At 33.9% G+C, this 19,383-nt stretch overlaps 2 protein-coding genes across 8 annotated transcripts; both read left to right on the plus strand.

Moving 5' to 3' along the window:
* The first annotated feature begins 4,635 nt into the window (after positions 1-4,635).
* Positions 4,636-10,899, plus strand: LOC131609568 (uncharacterized). 3 transcript variants are annotated; one of them, XM_058881287.1, is made up of 13 exons: positions 4,636-4,982; positions 5,999-6,112; positions 6,394-6,432; positions 6,531-6,623; positions 6,710-6,826; positions 7,152-7,247; positions 7,516-7,629; positions 8,207-8,260; positions 8,477-8,524; positions 8,691-8,841; positions 9,840-10,005; positions 10,094-10,163; positions 10,251-10,899. In XM_058881287.1, the coding sequence occupies exons 2-13, from the start codon at positions 6,047-6,049 to the stop codon at positions 10,497-10,499; spliced, it is 1,263 nt and encodes a 420-aa protein (XP_058737270.1). In that variant the 5' UTR covers positions 4,636-4,982; positions 5,999-6,046; the 3' UTR covers positions 10,500-10,899. The 3 variants fall into 3 exon arrangements, with proteins under 3 accessions (XP_058737270.1, XP_058737268.1, XP_058737271.1); XM_058881285.1 differs by having other exon boundaries at positions 6,002-6,112; XM_058881288.1 differs by lacking the exon at positions 4,636-4,982 and having other exon boundaries at positions 6,007-6,112; positions 6,394-6,427.
* A 491-nt stretch (positions 10,900-11,390) lies between these two features.
* LOC131609569 (pentatricopeptide repeat-containing protein At1g62930, chloroplastic-like) lies at positions 11,391-16,032 on the plus strand. 5 transcript variants are annotated; one of them, XM_058881293.1, is made up of 5 exons: positions 11,391-13,182; positions 13,900-14,746; positions 14,858-14,927; positions 15,010-15,092; positions 15,348-16,032. In XM_058881293.1, the coding sequence occupies exon 1, from the start codon at positions 11,482-11,484 to the stop codon at positions 13,099-13,101; it is 1,620 nt and encodes a 539-aa protein (XP_058737276.1). In that variant the 5' UTR covers positions 11,391-11,481; the 3' UTR covers positions 13,102-13,182; positions 13,900-14,746; positions 14,858-14,927; positions 15,010-15,092; positions 15,348-16,032. The 5 variants fall into 5 exon arrangements, with proteins under 5 accessions (XP_058737276.1, XP_058737274.1, XP_058737273.1 ...); XM_058881291.1 differs by having other exon boundaries at positions 13,900-14,927; XM_058881290.1 differs by having other exon boundaries at positions 13,900-15,092.
* Positions 16,033-19,383: the final 3,351 nt, after the last annotated feature.

Raw genomic sequence — 19,383 nt, forward strand, 5'->3', positions numbered from 1 at the left:
AATATTACTATTGAGTTGTTTGTAAGTTAGAATGAAAAATCACACCCATTAAACATTATATGAATGTTAAAATCTAAAATATAAAGGTTGAAATAGATGGATTGAAATTTTGCTTTTTTATTTTAAAAAAATATAAGCATGAAAATATTTGCAGTTATCACTTGGATGCGAACCATGTAATTTTTCATCCCACAAAACAAAAATGAAATAAAATATTAATTTACTAAATACTTTTCAATTATAATTTATACCATAATTTTAACACAGATCTATTACTTTCTGTATTAACATTTTTATTAAACAAATTTAAGGTCTTGATGGTCAACCTGCATCCATTTTGAATTTTAGTTGGCGAAGTGGGTAGAGTGGATAGTGGATTCAAAATTCCAAATCAAGTTGATATTTTTTTTATCTAACATACTTTGTCATCTTATGGATTATTTCATCCCACTCAGATAATTTGTCCGTGGATTTTTTCCTAAAACTATTTTCCGTTATTGCATTTTACCAAAGTTCAAAATATTTTTTTGATATGTTTTTCTATATTTCACATTTGATTTGCTTGAAAGGAGATAGGGACGATTTATTTATTTAGAAAATTTTGAAATACTATTTTTTTTAAAATTTAAAATAAAAAAAAATCAATGTGGAGTAAATTTTAACATTTTAAATAAAAGACAGACGAACGGGTAATTAAAAAAAAATCCTTAAAATCTCTAAAGTTTTTTTTTTTTGAAAATTTGTTCAAATGATAAGTTGAAAAACAACTCTTATCTTTTTATTTGATAGTGATAAATTGTGCATTGTGTATTAATTTTTTATAAGTATTAAATTTTTAGTGATTAATATAATTACTAATTTATTTATATTTTAAGGGGTATTAAAATGATTAAATATGAAAATTATATTATACACAATTTTTTAAAAATTAATTATAATATTTTACTCATACTCATCACTAATATAATTTTTTAATAATGACTATTTATTTAAAACTTTTATAGAAATAGAAGATATATTAATAAAAGATAAAATAAAATAAAAAAGTCTTAATTTAAAACCTTGAATGATATACATAATCATATATAGAGAAAGAGAGTAAGAGAAAGACACAAAAGACGAGGAAAATGCATAACTAATATTACTATGTATAAATAAATTTAATGAACGTGTGTTTGTTTAAAACCGTAAAAGATACTCATATGAATGAATCGAATGGAAATAGAAAAAGGATGAGAAGGGGGAGGATGTAAGTAGTTGGGTCATATTATATTTTAAATCAAGTAGAAAAGCAAACAAACACACTACTTCCCCAACAAAGGCATGTTAGTTTTTGTTTTTTTAATGATCGGGAGTACAAGTTTACTGAATGAAATATTTATTTAATAACATTGAAAAATTAAATCATTGTAATTAATATATATTGTATTTGGATTTAAAAAATGTTTAAAAATTAATTTATGCCATTGAATAAATTATTGACTGACTGGACAGTTTGGATAATTTGGATAAAAAAAGCATATAAAAATTATTTTAAAATTATCATCTATTTAAATTTTTAATTCCATATAAATTTAACTACTATTTCTTTTACTTTTTTAATAAAATATTTTTATAAATAATTTTACAACTTCCTTTTTTATATATAATAAATTTTATATTTTAACTAATATCATACCGTTAAAATGTTGTATAATCTAAAATTATGAGAGTATTTCATAACTCACTGGTATTAAAATATTTTTTAAGAAAATATTACAACATTGATTAATTTAGGCAATTAAGTTTATTTGTTTAAGTATATTTAACTTGGTATTACATCTTAGAAGAGGAAACGATGGAATATCGCCCAAAGAGAGGCACCGCCTCGCCCCATTGTTTTTTCATCGCCCAAACATAGGAAGCATGAGATAAGACGTTTTTTGAACAGGGAGGAAGTCATGACCATTAAGTGACTCACGCCCCTTTGAAAATAGGGATTCAATGATCTACCATTGATTGAGTGGACAATGACCCAAGGGAAGCCTTAGGTCTAAAGGGCCTATATAAATACTTTTCCCCCAAGGGAAGAGGAGAGATCATTCTTACACCTTAAATTGTCTTGTAACTATACGCTTGTTCCCAAGCACCACCGGTCATTTGTATAGTCTTTCACCTGACATGAGCAGGACTCCTAAACTACCTCAAAACAGCAGTGTATATGCCTGCTCGCCATCGTGGACAAGCCCTAATCACCATATAATATTGTAAATCTACTAAGGCCTTTGAGTCTTCTTGTCCTTGTAGAAGGAATGCACACACCTTTTGAAGAGTGTAGTGGCGCCGACTGTGGGGTCCTAGTAAAACTAACCTATGCCCTCTTCATTCAAACCCCTTCCATCTTCCTTTTGAAGATGTCCGACATGATCCTACATCACGATACAAACACCATTGTCGGAGGTACCACAAGGAGAGGGACCTTTAGAGCCGCCCAAAGTAAATACGTAATGCAAGTGTTTGCACCGAATGTAATATCCACTGACTTTCCCATAAGCACCTTAGGTAAAATAGGGTTAACATCATTTTCTCCAAGGAGGACACCCCCGACATCAACCCTCAAGACGATGACTCCTTAGTCATCACTAAGAGAGGGACCGCAAGAGCCTCACGAAGTAAATACGCAAGGCAAGTGTTTGCAACGAATGTAATATCCCCTGGATTTCTCACAAGCACCTTAGGCTCGCGAAACAGAAAGTCTCGCGACCATAAAAGATTTGAAGGAAGTCCATATAGGTCCTCACGCCCATTAGGTCACGAAGATATGCACTTCCTTGTCTATAGAGGATGAAGGAGAACTAGGCGATCAACGCAGAAAGAATGTCGATTTGTTCTCTTGGACTCCCTCAAACATTCCAGGCATAGACATAAATAAGGTAAGTCATTGCCTTGCCATTCATCCCCCCGTTAAGCCAGTAGCGCAGAGAAGGTACAAACTAGGTGAGGAGAAGAGGACCGTCATTGATGAAAAGGTAGAAAAATTATCTAATGTCGGATTCATCACTTAAACAAAATACCCCACATGACTGGCCAATGTGGTTATAGTGCGAAAAACCAACAAGAGATGACGTATGTGTGTGGACTTCACAAATCTAAACGTCGTTTGATTTAAAGATCCATATCCTCTACTGGGCATTGATCAACTCATTGATGGATCATCAGGATACCTCACGTTAAGCTTCATAGATGCATATTCAGGTTGCAGCCAGATTCATACGGATCCTCTTGATGCACCCAAAATAGCCTTCATGTCAAATCATGACAACTACTACTTCAATGTCATGCCCTTCATCCTCAAGAACGATGGTGCCACCTACTAGAGGGCTATCTGACGTATGGTAGTGGGTAAAATATTATTTAATTAATTTATGGAAGAAAAAAGAAAAGAAAAACAATACTATGAAATAATGGAATTAGTGGCAATAAGTAATGGGTTAGTAGAAAGTTATTTAATTAATTATTAATTTTTTAAATTGATAAAACTGTAAATTAATAAGATAAAAATGTAAAAGCTTGAGTTGGTTAATAATAATGGATAATTGTTAAAAAATATTAATCGTGAGTTGGTTACTAATAATGGGATAATTGTAAAGAATATAATAATAAATTAATAATTAAAAAGATAGTGAAATAAATAATAATAAAAAATAAATAAAATGAAAGTTACAAAACTATTCTTAATTTTGGCACCAAAAAATTACTTAAGAGACTTAACAACTTTAATTAATAAGATATATATTGTGAAAAGTTGTAGGAAAAATATATTTTATGTATTTTACTGCGGGTTTGGGTCCAAACCCAACGGGTGTGGCGTGAGTGTTATTTTACCACCAGACTATCCTTTAGATCCGGGTGGTGATTTCGCATGCAGGTTTGGATAGTGTTAAACCCGCATTCAACCCTACCCGTCACCATCTCTATATGAAGAAGCTCCAGCATATTTGAAATCGACTTTGGTTACTGATTCTTTTGGGTTAAATACCTTTATGGATAGTATTTTGTAGTTATTTTTTCGTAATTTGTTACTGCACCCCATAGACCTCTTACACACCTCACAAAATTTCAATTACGTCCCATGCTTTCGTAGATAACTTCCAGAAGCACCATTTTTTCAAAAATTTGTTGTTTTTCGTACATGATCTATGAAAGTGTTAAAACAGAGTGAAATTTGTGATTTTCCCAATTAATTGAGAAATAATTTTGAAATATTCCCAATTAATTGGAAAAATCCCAAATTTCACTATGTTTTAAGCTTCTGTAGATGCATCTACAGTCAAAACCATTTATTTTTTAAATTACTTACGTAGATGCATCTACGTAAAACTTGATGACATTTTTACCTATTCAATATTGCATGAGAGACCTATAAAATGTACCGAGAAATTGTCTTTTTATTTATTTTTTCTTTTGAACCCCTTCATCTCATAAACAAATAAGGAATGAAAAGAGTTTTTTTTTTTTTTTTTTTTTTAAATTTTAAATATGTGACATATAAGATCCGATAATTGTAACACTTAAATAAATAAAAAAAGTCTTATTATAATATCATTTATTTTACTTAAAAAAAATATTGTTTTTCATTTTCAGCTTAAAAAAAAAAGCGTTGAAAAGTTGAGACGAGTAGAGTTACAGTTACGATTCCTCGTCCTTGTTCAATCAAATTGCAAACCTTCCTATCTCTTGTGTTACCTTAGAATTCACAATTCAGAACTGAGTATGAATGAATCTATTGGTAACACATACACATAGTAGCGGGTAAACTGTCAACACTGCCACTTCCACGCTTTTTCCTTTCCTTTTCCTCCAAATTCCAATGCCAACAATGCCACTGAACAACATTCTTTGAGATTTACGCAACATTGTTCCTTTTTGTCATGTTGCGGTCGGAAAAAGTTTTCCATTGTTCTTCTCTCAGATCGGACTCACTCTGACAACACCAACAACAGGTAATTGATCTGATTCGGTTCCTTTTTTGTTTTGTTGTGCTTCAACCCAGAAATTGATGATTGAGATTTCAGAGGTATAAGGAATCTGTGAATGATGGGTCATTGTCAATTTTGGATTTTGATGTTTTTTTTGCCATGATGAGATTGATTTACAGTTCTGTTATGGCTTTGTTTGTTTGGGTTTGAATTTTTTTATTGTTGAGTTTTGGAATTTGTCCAAGAGCTTTGAATAGATTTGTTCCTATTAGAATTAATATTTCTTTGCATACCAAGTGTTTGACTTTTAATATTTTGGTTTTGGTTATTTTTAATGATTTGTTGAAGAAATGGATTTGCTTCAATTTTTGTGGATCCTTAAATTTTGAGCTTTTCATGTGGAATGCTTGGATTTTGTATATTATTTCCTTGGAAGCCGAGGGTGATGATTTCCATGAGTTCAAGGACATCGAAATACCCTAGTTAGTATGTGCAAAATTTATTACTCTACTGAATTGGAGGTTTCTGGTTGGATAAATGCTGTAATTTTTATGACAAGTAGTAAATCGTTAGTGTTAAGGTGCATTGCTACCCTAGTGCAGATATTGCAGAGACGGATGTTAAAGACATACAGTTAGCAACAGACAAAGGCCAATGGAATGTTCCTGAATTTAATTTAACCGTGGAAGCTTAAATACAGCCGATCACAGAATGATTTATATTGAGATTCCATGCATGCCTTGTACCAATCTGTGCTAGGATTGACAATGGGATGAATTGCATTTTGATAACTGACATAGGGGCTAATGAGCTCAAGCAAGAAATTATGAAACTTATGAAGCAAATTTAAAGCAGTTCAGTTTGGACTCTAAACAAATAAAATAGAATTGCATATTCTTTCTGTGGAGAACTTTAACTGTGCTTAACTCCAAAAATATTGTGTTCCTTTCCTTATAGTGCTCCCAAAATATTGTTGTCCTTTCCTTATAGTGTGAAGTCTGAACACACTTTTTGACTTATTTTTTTTTTGTTTTGTTTAGCAGAAGAAGACCCAAACGTCCTACAGTAAAATAGTATTGTCTGATACAATGAAGAATATGATTTCACCCATTCAAAATGCCGTGCCATCTCCTACTTTTCTATGGAGGTTCAAGGTCTGTTAGTCTATCATGTGCAATCTGCATAAGAATACTGTTGTGCTGCATGTTTTAATTGCAAGCTTGTCATGTTTGTGTTATACGATGATCCTTGGTGATATTATATAGACTCAATTTAATTTAATTTTCTTCTGGAAAATATATTGGTTGTTCAGATTGAATTTTTTTAATTTGTAGAAGTATTAGATATGCCTATTTGATTTATCGGTTAATTTTTATTTTAAACTCATAGAGTTTATGAACCTCTTGCACGCTCTCATTTTTTTCTTCTTTTTCAGGTGACACTCTTTCTGATATGGGGACTTACTTGCTGTAAGGTCAAAGCTTGTCTTTTCACTTAATGATATGCATCATTGAGAAAATTCCGTAACATTTCTTTGTCTATACTATTAACTTATTTATGCTCTTGCATCAGATTGGTTGGGATTCTGTCATGAGAATGGATGCAAATTTGAGAGATCTGTTTTTATACGAGGCTTTTTTGTATTACAATCCTCTCCTACTTGTGGTGAGTTGGGGGTTCATTTTACTGTTTATGTTGAACGTAGTTTTTTTGAAAACTTCGCTTGATGATATTTGCTGTTACTTTTACAGACTATTATGGTCTGGCTTTGGGGAGTGAATGTGTGGGTATTTCTACAGTCCAATATAAGCTATCCCAAGATTTTTGATATTGATCTAAATCACCTTACTCACAAAGAGATATGGAAGGTAGTCGAGTTCCCTGCTTTAGTTTTTTTACAAAACATTATTCATTGCTAAGTGCAAAAGTGTTCAATCTTTTTCTTGATTCTCGATTTTGACAATCGATATTTTGATCATGGAGTTGTCTGTATCTGGTTCTCTAAGATATATTGGTAATCAAAATAATTGTTGAAATTGCGGGAATTCAAATAAAAGGGAAATAAAAAATAGTGAGAACTTTGAATGTTGTGTCAAGACATGGTTTGATGATTGATCTTGCCAATACCGTTGATTTAGAGCATAAACCACATGCATGTTTTTATACTAATTTCAAATCTTGTGTTATTTTCAGTGTAGCACTTGGATGACAATCCTTGTCCCTACCAGCATGACTTCTTATCTCTATCTCTATTCTCATGGGGAAGTATCATTGGCTGCATCTCAACCAGTTCAGTATCTGCTCCGTTTTTTCCTCCATTGACTTTTTTGATATACATTTTTTTCCTTTTGATATATAAATATAACATGTAGATATAATTTCATTCTATGAGTTGGCATTGGAGGGCTTCTTATTTATGCTATCATGTAGAAGCCGGCGTTAGATTAATTGTTTAAAAATGATGGAATTAAAATTTTCTTATAGACCAGTAAATGGATTCTTTCTGTAATATTTTGTCTATCATGCATTCTAATCATGTAATGTTTACACATTGCAGGTGCTTCTCTACATATTTGTTGCAATGCTCTTGATCTTTCCCTTCGATATATTCTATTTATCCTCTCGGTACTTCTTTTTGAGGACAATATTGCGGATAGCTTTCCCTTTGCAGGCAAGATTCTTGACTATCATGCCAGATATCGAATTTTCAGTGTTTATACACATTTGGTTACTTTTGATAAGCAAATACAACATCTCCATTAGCTTCCTTTAAGTTTATTGATGTGAATGTGCAAAGTTAGTAATTTGAGAGCCACTAGTTTGGTTTAACGGTGTTGATATTTTAGGTGTAGTTTATTTCATTAGATTCTGTAGGTTTGTGTTAGAATTTTCATTTACTAACAGTTATCTTTTTAAACAACAATTATTAATTATTATTAGGATTGATTAGTGGAAAATTATACAATTATTAGGGACAATTAAGTTTTATTAATGCTGCGAGTTTAGGTTTAGAATAAATAGGGAAAGATAGGGAAGAGTCGATCATCGTGGATTTGGATAGGAAAAGATTTTGGCATTTGGGAGGTGCAGACCCTCGAAGTTCTGCAATATTATTCTGTAACCAAAGAGAGTTTCCCTATTTCTTATTCTATATCAGTTGGTTTCTATCAGTTTGTTAATTGATTTTCTCATGGATTGCGTAAAGCTTATCATTTGGCTCACAAATAATGGTTCTTTTCTTCATACAGCCAATTTCGTTTCCTGACTTTTTCTTGGCAGATATTTTCACCTCCATGGCAAAGGTACATCATATAACTTAATGTAGATTCATTGATCTAATTTTCTATTAAATTCTGAAATGTCAATTTCTAAGTGCTAAGAAATTTGTATATATTTTGATAGTCACCTTACTGCTCTAGTCTTTTTTTTTTTATGAAAAAATTTACAACTGATATTTTTTTGTGTTAGTAATCGTTTCCTCCTTCTAGTTGTGGCTCCTAACTGCTCATTTCATCCAGGTGTTTTCAGATTTGGAGCGATCGGTTTGTAGAATGGTAAACAAACAGGTATGGTTAAATTAAAAATGCCAAACTTTCTTGGTAATACACTACAGATACATCAAAACTCTTTTCCGTTCGTTATCATTGGTTGCCTGTTCAAATTTTTGTATTTCCTTCCTTGTGTTCATAATAGGGACTCAAATAAAATATTTTCATTTTCTATAACATGCAGGTTGCTACAATAGCTTGGCTTGAAGCTGATTCAGTATGTGGTAGTCACTCAATTGCAATTCCAATAGTTCTTGTTCTTCCTTATTTGTGGCGTCTATTGCAATGTCTTCGCCAATACAAAGATACCAAAGAAAAAAATTGTCTCTTGAATGGTAATTGTTGGCAACTTTCCCCCCGATCTCCTAAAAATGTAACATGTCTTTCTTGGGCTAGAATTAAGTTTTCATTTTTGTCAAAATTTAGTTTCTATTATAATGTTCTTAGATTTTGGAATTTAGGCCTAAATCACCCTAAAGCTAGGTCAATATTTACCAAACCTTACATACAAATTTGTCCATATCTGTAGTTGATGTGGGATCTCAACTCACCCTGTTATGCACAGTACTGAACACATTAAGTGTGACCAAATATGGGTGACCTGGTAATTGAGATCTTAACACACACCTTCATGTCTAGGACTGAACATTTTTAAAATAGACAATATGCGTGGCCTATTAATAGTTTGAGCTTTAGGTGTATCCCAATCCCAAAAGCCATATATCAAAGAGGTGAGGAAAGTATTGCCTACATCTTATAAGGACTAATTTAGTCTTGCCTCTAGACGATATGGGATCTCAACACGTCTCCTCATACTCACGATATATGATCTTAACATGTCTCCTCATACTCAGGATTAGACATCTAAAATATAGAGTAATGCGTGTACCCTAATAATAATAAAATTTATGACTATCCACCAACCTCTTGATAAGTTTTGTATACAGTTCCGTGTTATTTTTGTCCGTCATATGGCTTGAGAGAATATTTTGTCCACCAAACTAAAAAATTAGTTTATGCGTATTAACTGCTGTTTTATTTACTTTTTATGAATGGGGGGCTTCCAATCTGATACCAATCCCCCACACAAGTTAAGGACCAAATAACTGCTCTAAAACTAATGTGCTAGATTGGTCCTTAACGTGTAAGATCCCTTTATGATGTTCAGCATTATTTGTGCATTGTTGTCTAATCTATTGTTCATACATTCTTTAACACTTCAGGCACACAAATGTTTTTCTTTTTGTCTTATTTTAAACAATGGTAGTAAACTGGTGAGCACACAATTGCTTGCTTTTCTCTTATGCTAACTCCATTTGCACTTGTTTTCCAGCTTTGAAATATTCGACAGCAGTCCCGGTAATTTTTCTATCAGCCCTTAAATATCACGTCTTACCTGAGAAATGGACAACCCTTTATCGGCCGCTGTGGCTTCTCTCAAGTGTCATTAATTCACTCTATTCATTTTACTGGGATATAACCAGAGATTGGGATTTAAGGTACCAAATCTATCATCTTTCCCTTTCCGGTTTGTAGTATTGATTTTGCTTTCTATGATTTTTTTCTTTTCATTTCATTTTCTTACAGTGGCTTTTCACGCATATTTAAGTTCACCAAACCAAGTCTAGTTTCCAACTTGTTTTATGGACGACATTGGGTAATAATCTGATCAATGCATAGTATTACAACATATTTTAATTTGATTTGACAATGACAAATCTAATTCAAGAGTTACAACTTACAGGTATACTTTTGGGTAATTGGAAGCAACCTTGTTCTGCGCGGTTCATGGACATACAAATTATCTGCTCATCTGCGCCATAACTATCTGACAGTGTTCGGTATCACTCTGTTGGAGATGTTCCGGCGCTTCCAATGGGTGTTTTTTAGAGTCGAAAATGAGTGGAACAAGATTACTCGGGCCAGTGTTCAACTCGCAGAAGTTCCAAGAGAGGAGGAGAAACTACTAGGCTCAAACATTCATGATGTATAGAGAAGCTCAGCCAAACAAAATTTTGCCAATTTCTTCTTTCCATCACTAGGTCTAATTCATATTTTCAGCTAAATTTATTCTTCTCCTCCCAAAATCATTTTTCTTCACCGTCACGAGGGAGTTTTCATACATATGCAAGGATGCCAAACAATGTGTACTTACCGGAAGTCTCAGAGGCTCAATGAAGATGAAGAAGCAAGGTTGAAGAGCTGCAACAATGGTGGCCATAGTAGATGATGCTTTTAACATATCATATACTTATTTGTTAACGGCTCTTTAAATAGATCAGAATTTGTAACAATGCAAGATATGGACCCAAAAGTTTTGTTTGATGGGTAAACAAAAGTTAGATCTGGATACATACAATTTTAATGAAAAAAGAGAGGTTGAATGAGTTAAACTAACTTATAGATATACTATTTGATTAATGAATCTTGCTTGACTCAAGAATAAAATAATAAGGCGCATAGAAAAAATAAAAAATAACATGCATGCGCCAAGGGTGATGGCGCATGCTATGCGTAGACAGAATTGATATGACAGCACTGCATGCATCAAAGACCATTAGGTGCACGCGCCAAGGGTGATGGCGCATGCTATACGTAGACAGAATTGATATGACAGCACTGCATGCGTCAGAGACCATTAGGTGCACGCGCCAAGGGTGATGGCGCATGCTATGCGTAGACATAATTGATATGACAGCACTGCATGCGTCAGAGACCATTAGGTGCACGCACGAATAGATTATTAGATTATTAGGATTTTTTTTAAAAACTTAGTTATTTTAAAATAAATTTCGTCCAAAATTATTTCTCAAACAAATTTTTTAGGGTTTTAAAACTGATAGTAGGGGACACGTCAGACCTGTCATTTGAAACCAAACACATACCTACGCGGCACTATGATCTTCCACAACATACTTATTTGGTATCTAATGCAACAATTTTCAAATTTCAATTTCCATTGAAACCTTTTCATCATGCTGAATCCAATCTATGCAACCACCATTCTCTTCACATCCCTCCGCACTTCATCCTCATCCTCTTCCACAACCTTCCTCCTTCTCTACCCTTACACAACCTTCTTCGCTCGCACCCACCGCAAAAAGCTTCACAAACTCCCCACCTTCGACGACGCCGTCTCATCTTTCAACCATTTCCTCTCTCTCCGCCACCCACCTCCCATTCAAGAATTCAACAAACTCCTAACAACAATAGCCAAACTCAAACGCTACACCACCGTCGTTTCGCTGTACTCCAAGCTGGAACTAAATACAACCATCAAACCCTCGCTTATCACTATGAGTATATTGATCAACGGTTTTTCTCAACTGGGTCAAATGGGTTTTGCTTTTTCAGTTGTTGGAAAACTCATCAAGAGGGGTTTTGAGTTAGATGTGAAAACACTTACTACATTGATGAAAGGTTTGTGCTTGAAAGGTAGGGTTTTGGAGGCACTTAGTTTACTTGATGATTCTGTTTCCAGAGGTTTTAGATTTGATGAGGTTTGTTATGGGACGATAATCAATGGTTTGTGTAAAATTGGCAAAACAAAAACTGCTATAGAGATGTTTCCTAAGATGAAGAAGATTAGGGTTTATCCTAATTTGATTATGTATAATACTGTTATTGATGGTTTTTGTAAACAAGGACTTGTAGATGAGGCTTGTGGTTTGTGTTCTGAGATGGTTGCTAATGGTATTGGTCTTGATATTTACAGTTATAATTCTGTTATTCATGGTCTGTGTTCTGTTGGTCGGTTTAGAGCTGCAGCTGAGTTGCTCGATGAAATGGCTGTGCGAAGGAAAATTTACCCGGATGTGTATACTTTTAATATATTGATTGATGGTTTGTGTAAAGTGGGTTTGGTTACGGAAGCTCGTAATGTGGTTGCTGTGATGATTAAAAGAGGTTGGAATCCGGATGTTGTTAGTTATAATGCTTTGATGAATGGTTATTGTTTGTGTGGTGGTGTGGATGAGGCGAAACGGGTGTTTGATAAGATGGTTGGAAGAGGTTGTTTGCCTAATGTTATCAGTTATTGTACTTTGATTAATGGATATTGTAAGGTTAAGATGGTGGATGAAGCTATGATGCTGTTAATGGAAATGCATAAGAAGAATTTAGTTCCTGATACTGTGACTTATAATTGTCTTCTTGATGGTTTGTCGAAATCTGGAAGAACATTGTATGAGTGGGACCTGGTTGAGGCCATGCGTGCCAGTGGTCAACCCGCTGATTTAATCACTTATAATGTATTATTAGATGATTACTTTAAACATGGAAAACTTGACAAGGCACTTGGATTATTTCAGCATATTATTGAAATTGGGATTTTGCCAAACATTCGCACATATAATATACTTCTTGATGGCCTTTGCAAAAGTGGAAGACTAAAGTATGCAAAAGAGATTTTTCAACTTCTGTCTGCTAAAGAGTGTCAATCAAATATCAGAACATATAACATTATGATCAATGGGCTTTGTAAAGAGGGTTTTTTAGATGAAGCAGAGACCTTACTCTATAAAATGGTCGACAATAATTGCCTTCCTAACTATATAACTTTTGATACCATTGTTCGTGCGCTTTTGGTAAAATAGTGGGAATTGTTGGGGCAAAGAAACTTTTTCAAGGAAGGGTTACTGGGTGGTTTATAGGAAAATGACATGACAATTGACTAGGTTAGCTATTTTTTCGTTTTCATTGTTCATGTTTTTCTGAAACTATGAATGATTAGTAGATGCTTGTGTGTCTTGCATCAAAGAAGTCGTAGTAGTCTGTGGCCTGTAATAGAGTAGATAATAGAGTAGTACCAAACAAGGCCTTATTGCTGTAACTGACTGTGCTGAGTCAGCACAATCTCAACTGATACTAGAGTAAGTATATAAACACTAATATCTCAAATGTTGTAACTAACAATTCATTACTGAAATACAAGAATGCAATGGGTCTACTTTTCTCTCATTTTCTCTCTGTTTCTATCATGATTCTAGCATTTGTCTCAGTTTCTATTAGCTTGCTTGTTCTTGAAGAAGTTTTGATTATTTAGATAACTTCAATTTCATTTTGACCTTATGTTTTTGCTGTTGGTTAACTTTTGAGTGTTCACGTTATCATCTTCATTTATTAAAGTTTGACCTAAATTGCAAACCCTAATTTCCTGAGAGTGCGTGTGTTTGTGTTTGTTTAAGAGAGAGACAATGATTCGTTTATATTTCTTTCTCGCTATTTCGCGAAGTTGCAAAACCCTTTTTCCACAACCTTGTTTTTCTTATCAGGTTCAAGCCTCTTTGTTTGAAGTGAGATTAAGACTAGGAAGCCTAGGATCTACTTTACTTGGATAGTGTAACTTGTAAGTATTTTGGAAGAAATGTTCACAAATAGTTTATTCGGTGCAGGAATTTTTTGACAATTTAAATATTTTTGTTGGAGATTTGTTGCTATTGAATCATAATTACTGAAGTTTGAAAGAAAGGTTTTGACTTGTTTATAGCGAACTTTGGAACCAAGGGACGAGGGTAGTCGGGAAAAATCCAAAACAGCAGAGTATTGCTACAGGTCAGTTGAGTAAAGTGTTGCCACAAATATCATTAAGTTCTTCTGCTTCCATGACAGGCCAGTTGTGTTGAATTCTACACAAGTTTCTGCAAAGGGAACTCATCCTGCTGTGAAACCTGCCTGTATGCCAGCAGTATTAACTAACAATAAAAATATAATAAGTTAACCGGAAAATCGTACGTGCAGAAGGGGTCAACGTTGAGAAAGTATGTTAGGAAGTTTCCTCAAATATTGAGCATGTTCCTCTGGTAACAGTTGCTTTTCCTATGGTTGGTACTGCTACAGAATTGACTGATCATGGCTTGAAATATTCTTCTGTTGTAACCAAAAAGAGGTTGCTGATCATCATGATGGTTGCAGATTGAAACTCATGAATGAGCCTTCCGATCAACGAGACAATGGTGAAGGCTGTGTTAGTGATGAATAAAAGATAACCAAAAAGAATTGACTGATCATGGCTTGAAATATTCTTCTGTTGTAACCAAAAAGAGGTTGCTGATCATCATGATGGTTGCAGATTGAAACTCGTGAATGAGCCTTCCGAGTCAGATGACAACCATGCGGTAACTGTTGCTGTAGACATTGGACTCTGACCAAGACTCGAGACAAAGGAACGATGATGGTGACATTCTTTATGGGGTCCTCTGTGGCTTATATGATGGAGAAAACACTACTGTGTTAAAAATTGTGCGTCATCGGAAATAGAAACTGGGAGAGATCAAGCTAACTTTTGTATTTTTGAATGGTTTAATTATTTTTGTTTCACTATTACCAACATAATTTGTGGGTGCATTGCAGGATCAAACTAAAATGGTATTGGGATATGTAACATATGCAGATGAAGAAATAATTCGTGCAATAGAAGCCGGTACCATAACAGCGAGATTTTAATTATTTCAATCCGTTTATTATTTTTGTTTTACCATGACCACCATAGTTTGTGGTTGTAGGATCAAACTATAATGATAATGGGCCATGAACCATCTGCAACTCTGAGGTACAGACTCCAGCCATGGAAATTGTACCGAAAGAAGTGAGTTTTAATTATTTTAATTATTTTTTGTTTTACCAACATAAGAATTTCCTTGTAACCTACCACTCTTTGTATTTCTTTTTTTAAGTTGAGTGGCTTCAAATGTCTGCAACACATCAAACCTTGTATGGTCATGGTTTAGCATTTGTTTTGTTTTTCTTCAGTAGTGAAGCCCTTAAAAAGAATGTTAATTTGCCACCAAGTGATAAGAATGTCACATACATAATACTATAACATCTTATTCTCGGTTTGTAGGTTGATCTTCGGAGAGGAAGGAAGAGGGCGATGGTGTGTTGCGGAGTATGCGGTGAACAAGGACATAACCAACTGTCCTGTTTCAAAACATCCAGAGAGAGCGGTTTGAGACAGTAATGTCCTGATTAGTTTGTGAGAACAATTTCGGTTAAATTGTTTGACCCTTTCTAGACTTTTGGATGGTTTGTGTTCGGGTTTTCACCTTTAAAAGATATTTTTGCCACATACATACTACATATACGATTATGCTATGGTAGTTCCTCGCTGGCTCTCTTACACACATACATCTTTTACATGTTTGGAGTTGCTAGTTCTAGGAAGACAATGAATGAACCCCACACCATCTAAGATATTCATGGTTGTCAAAATCTCGATCTAGATATTAAAATCTTACAATTGTGCGATCTCACTATCATTACAACTCCAAAAGGATGACAACTGACAAGATAGGCACAACAATTATTGTTTGACGGCCACTACCATTACAAGTCCGAAAGGATGACAAGATAGGTACAACAATTATTGTTTGGTGGTGATGAATGAATACATGCCTTTTAAAATCACGAAGTTTTAGTTTTAGGGTGTATAATCATCTCGGCTGTAGGGTTTGTTTTAAATAATGGGACTATGATAAACCAAGTAATAAAATAAATGTGTCTCTAAAGTCAGGCAAAGAATATGAAACAGGGTCATTTTCCTATTAATACATTTGTCAACCTAACTATCATGTAAAATAAAATACTTTAATTATATAGTATTATTTTTTCATTTTAGTAGGGTCTTATGATTTTTGTTATGATATCATGTTTTATGATTTTGCAACTCTTTTTTGATCTTAAGAAAATGATTGGGTAGAATCTTCTAATCTTAGCTATGATTTTATGTTTTACGATCTTATAATCCTCTTCCGATCTTATGCGAGATCTCGATCTTGACAAGAAGATAATTGCTTTTGATTGGAAACTTAAACTAGACAAAATTTCTACCAGGGTGAACCAATTTTGGTGACATATAGCTTTAGATAATTCATAGCTGCAATGTGTTAGTTTTTAAGGATGTAGAGAAAAGATACTTTAGTCATTCTTAAGGGTAGACTTTTTCCAGTTTATTTGGCAGGTAGTGCTTTGTTGGTTGGTTTCATTGTGGTGCTTTCACTAGAATGATATGTATTTTTCTTCTTATAAGGATATCAGGTAGGGTTCTGTTGGTTGGACTTCATTGTGGTGCTTTCACTAGAATAGTATGTATTTTTCTTCTTATAAGGATATCAGTAGGAATGACCTAACTACTTCAAATGGCATGTATTTTTCTTATAATGATATTAATAGAAACGACCTAACTAAAAAAGAAAAGAAAAGAAAAAGTAATGACCTATTTGAATTTATCCTAGTTACGCATTGAAGGTGGGGAATGACCTATTTGAATTTATCCTAGTTACGCATTGAAGGTGGATGATCGAGGCTTTGTCTATGTTATGAATGGTGTGCTAATCAATGGATTATATGTCTAGGCTCTAAGTGGTATTGTAGCTTCATTGTTGATATATTTCTCCTTGGACTTGTGTAGAGAGGTCCTTTAAATCTTTTCATTTGACGGTCAACACGTGCCGTTTGACCTTTATCTAGTGTGCCTCTAGGGCATGCATATTCGCTGGTCCGCCTAAGCCCTTGTGACTTGGGCGACTCGATCTAATACACACTGGGATTTGACCTAGTTTATAACATCCTCCCAAGCCATGGGATTTGACCTAGTTTATAACATCATCCCAAGCCATTAATTGACAAAACAATGTTATGGCTTGCGTTCTGAATCATAATGATCTAACCCTTAGAATAATGGGCGTGTCACCAAAAGCAAAATAGGACGAGGGTTGTTGTAGGTCATGATGGTTTGTGAATCCTAGAAGATTGACGTGATCTTGGAGCTCCTCTAACGCACGTCAAAGTACACCCTATAGATGCCACACGTTCTTTGTCGGGTTTATGGTTTTTTGGAATCAGATATTGTGTAAGGATTTCTCATTATTCTTATCCTTAAAGGTCAACACTGATTAAGTCGTTTCCCTATTTTGAGTAGACCCGTATACTTTCCTTTCTAACATCACTATCTTAGGTATGAAGCTAGATGACTTGGGGTGGTACGAACAATTATTACTTTGAATTGGATGGAGACTTGCTTTTTCTTGATGATGTGTGATGGCAATCTAGAACTTGCCAAATTGTTGCAAGTAATATCTTGGTGAATAACATTAAGTATTGAACAAGCAGTCTGCTATTAGTATTGAATAATTTTTTTTACTAAATAACAACAACACCAATAACAACTAAGCCTTATTCCACTGAACGAGATCGACTACATGGATCAAATTCTTCCAGAATTTTCTATCCAATTCATTTATCTTAAAGGTTTTTATTAATAGTTTTGCTTATAGTTTTATGAGGTATTCCTTTACCTCTAGTTGTTTAACCACTCTTCATTTGATCTACTCTACTTATAACATAATTTACATGTCTTCTATCTACATGCACTAACCACCTAAGTATATTTTCCACCATCTTTTATACTGTAGGTGCTACCACAATACTATATGATATTATCATTTCTAATCTATCTCGTCTAGTCTTACTACACATCCAACGTGTTAATCAAGTGCCTCTAAACATATCAGGGAGGTGAATTGTGATATTCTCGCGGCTAATTTATAAAATCTTTTTGCTTTTTAAAAATATTTATTTTAGAGGTTAAGAATAAGATAGAAGAACGAAGGAGATGAAGACATAAACACAATGGAAGTAAAATAATTAACATATATTAAAGAGATAAGACTTTAAAGTGAGTGCACTAGAGCCCAAAGAAGTTAATTATGGAGCCTCAACAATAATCCTCAAAGGTAAAATCATTGTAATTAATCGAAAGAATAATACTCCACATCGAGATAAATTCAACGTGCATTCACGAAAATTGCACTTGATTCTTAAAACAATAAGCAACACCCTTACAAAGTTAGCTCGATAAAAAAAGGAGGGAGGGAGAGGGAACCTATGAGTCTAACTCCTTTCCAAGTGTTACCACCTTCTACTAGATTATCTCTTGCTCAAGATGAACTTGTTCCCATTCAACTGATTCTTCTGCTCCCCTTTTCTAATATGAAGGCCTATATAAGGAACTCAAGATGATGAAAGAGATGGTCCAGGATCCTCTAATGCAATCCTTGGAATGAAATTAATTCAGATCGACTAAAGATCCAATAACACATGCCCAATTCAAGGGCGTAACTAAAAACATCATTAGAGAAGAATAGTGAACAAGTGGAACCTCAATGGAGAGTTAGACATCTGACCTAAGCTACCAATGCATGAACCACCGTCAGATATGATTGAATAGCTTATCATAACACACGCCAGATCAAAGAAGGACAATTTTAACTGTCATCCATATATAAACTATGCCACGCAACATAACAGGTGTTATCTCATTCTCACTCTTGCAGATTACTCTGCTATTACATCATTGATTTGGACGTAGAAGTGCCAACCTTAGAGTTCCACCTCACTCCATCACACCAGAGATTCTTGCCATTATATCGAAAAGACTCTCTCCCTTTATATATCTATCCAATCTCTCTTGTTCTGTGAACAGAACACCCTAATGATAGAAACACTCATTTTTCAACATTCTAACAACTTTTTGTTGGATAAACCTAATGTGTCTCACACAGTTTCACACTTTAAAAATGAATTTCACTTAAATAGGAAGTACTGAGATTGATATGAAACTTTCCTAATAAAATGACGCGTGTTAGAGAAAATGTTCTTAACACTCTTTTATTATTATAAAGTTTGAAAAAATAACAAATCATATAAGACATTAAAAAAAGACAAAATAAACTTTAAAATAAAAGTCTACGACAAATTATAGATGGACCGAAGTCTTTAAAATTTTAATTAGGCCAGACTACATAGTCTCGAATTAATCTATTTTCACTCATATCAACTATCTATTAAAAATAGTTTAGAAAGAAAATAACTTTAAAATA

Source organism: Vicia villosa, linkage group LG6 (genome assembly GCF_029867415.1).
Source record: "Vicia villosa cultivar HV-30 ecotype Madison, WI linkage group LG6, Vvil1.0, whole genome shotgun sequence".
In the NCBI taxonomy this organism is placed as follows: domain Eukaryota; kingdom Viridiplantae; phylum Streptophyta; class Magnoliopsida; order Fabales; family Fabaceae; genus Vicia; species Vicia villosa.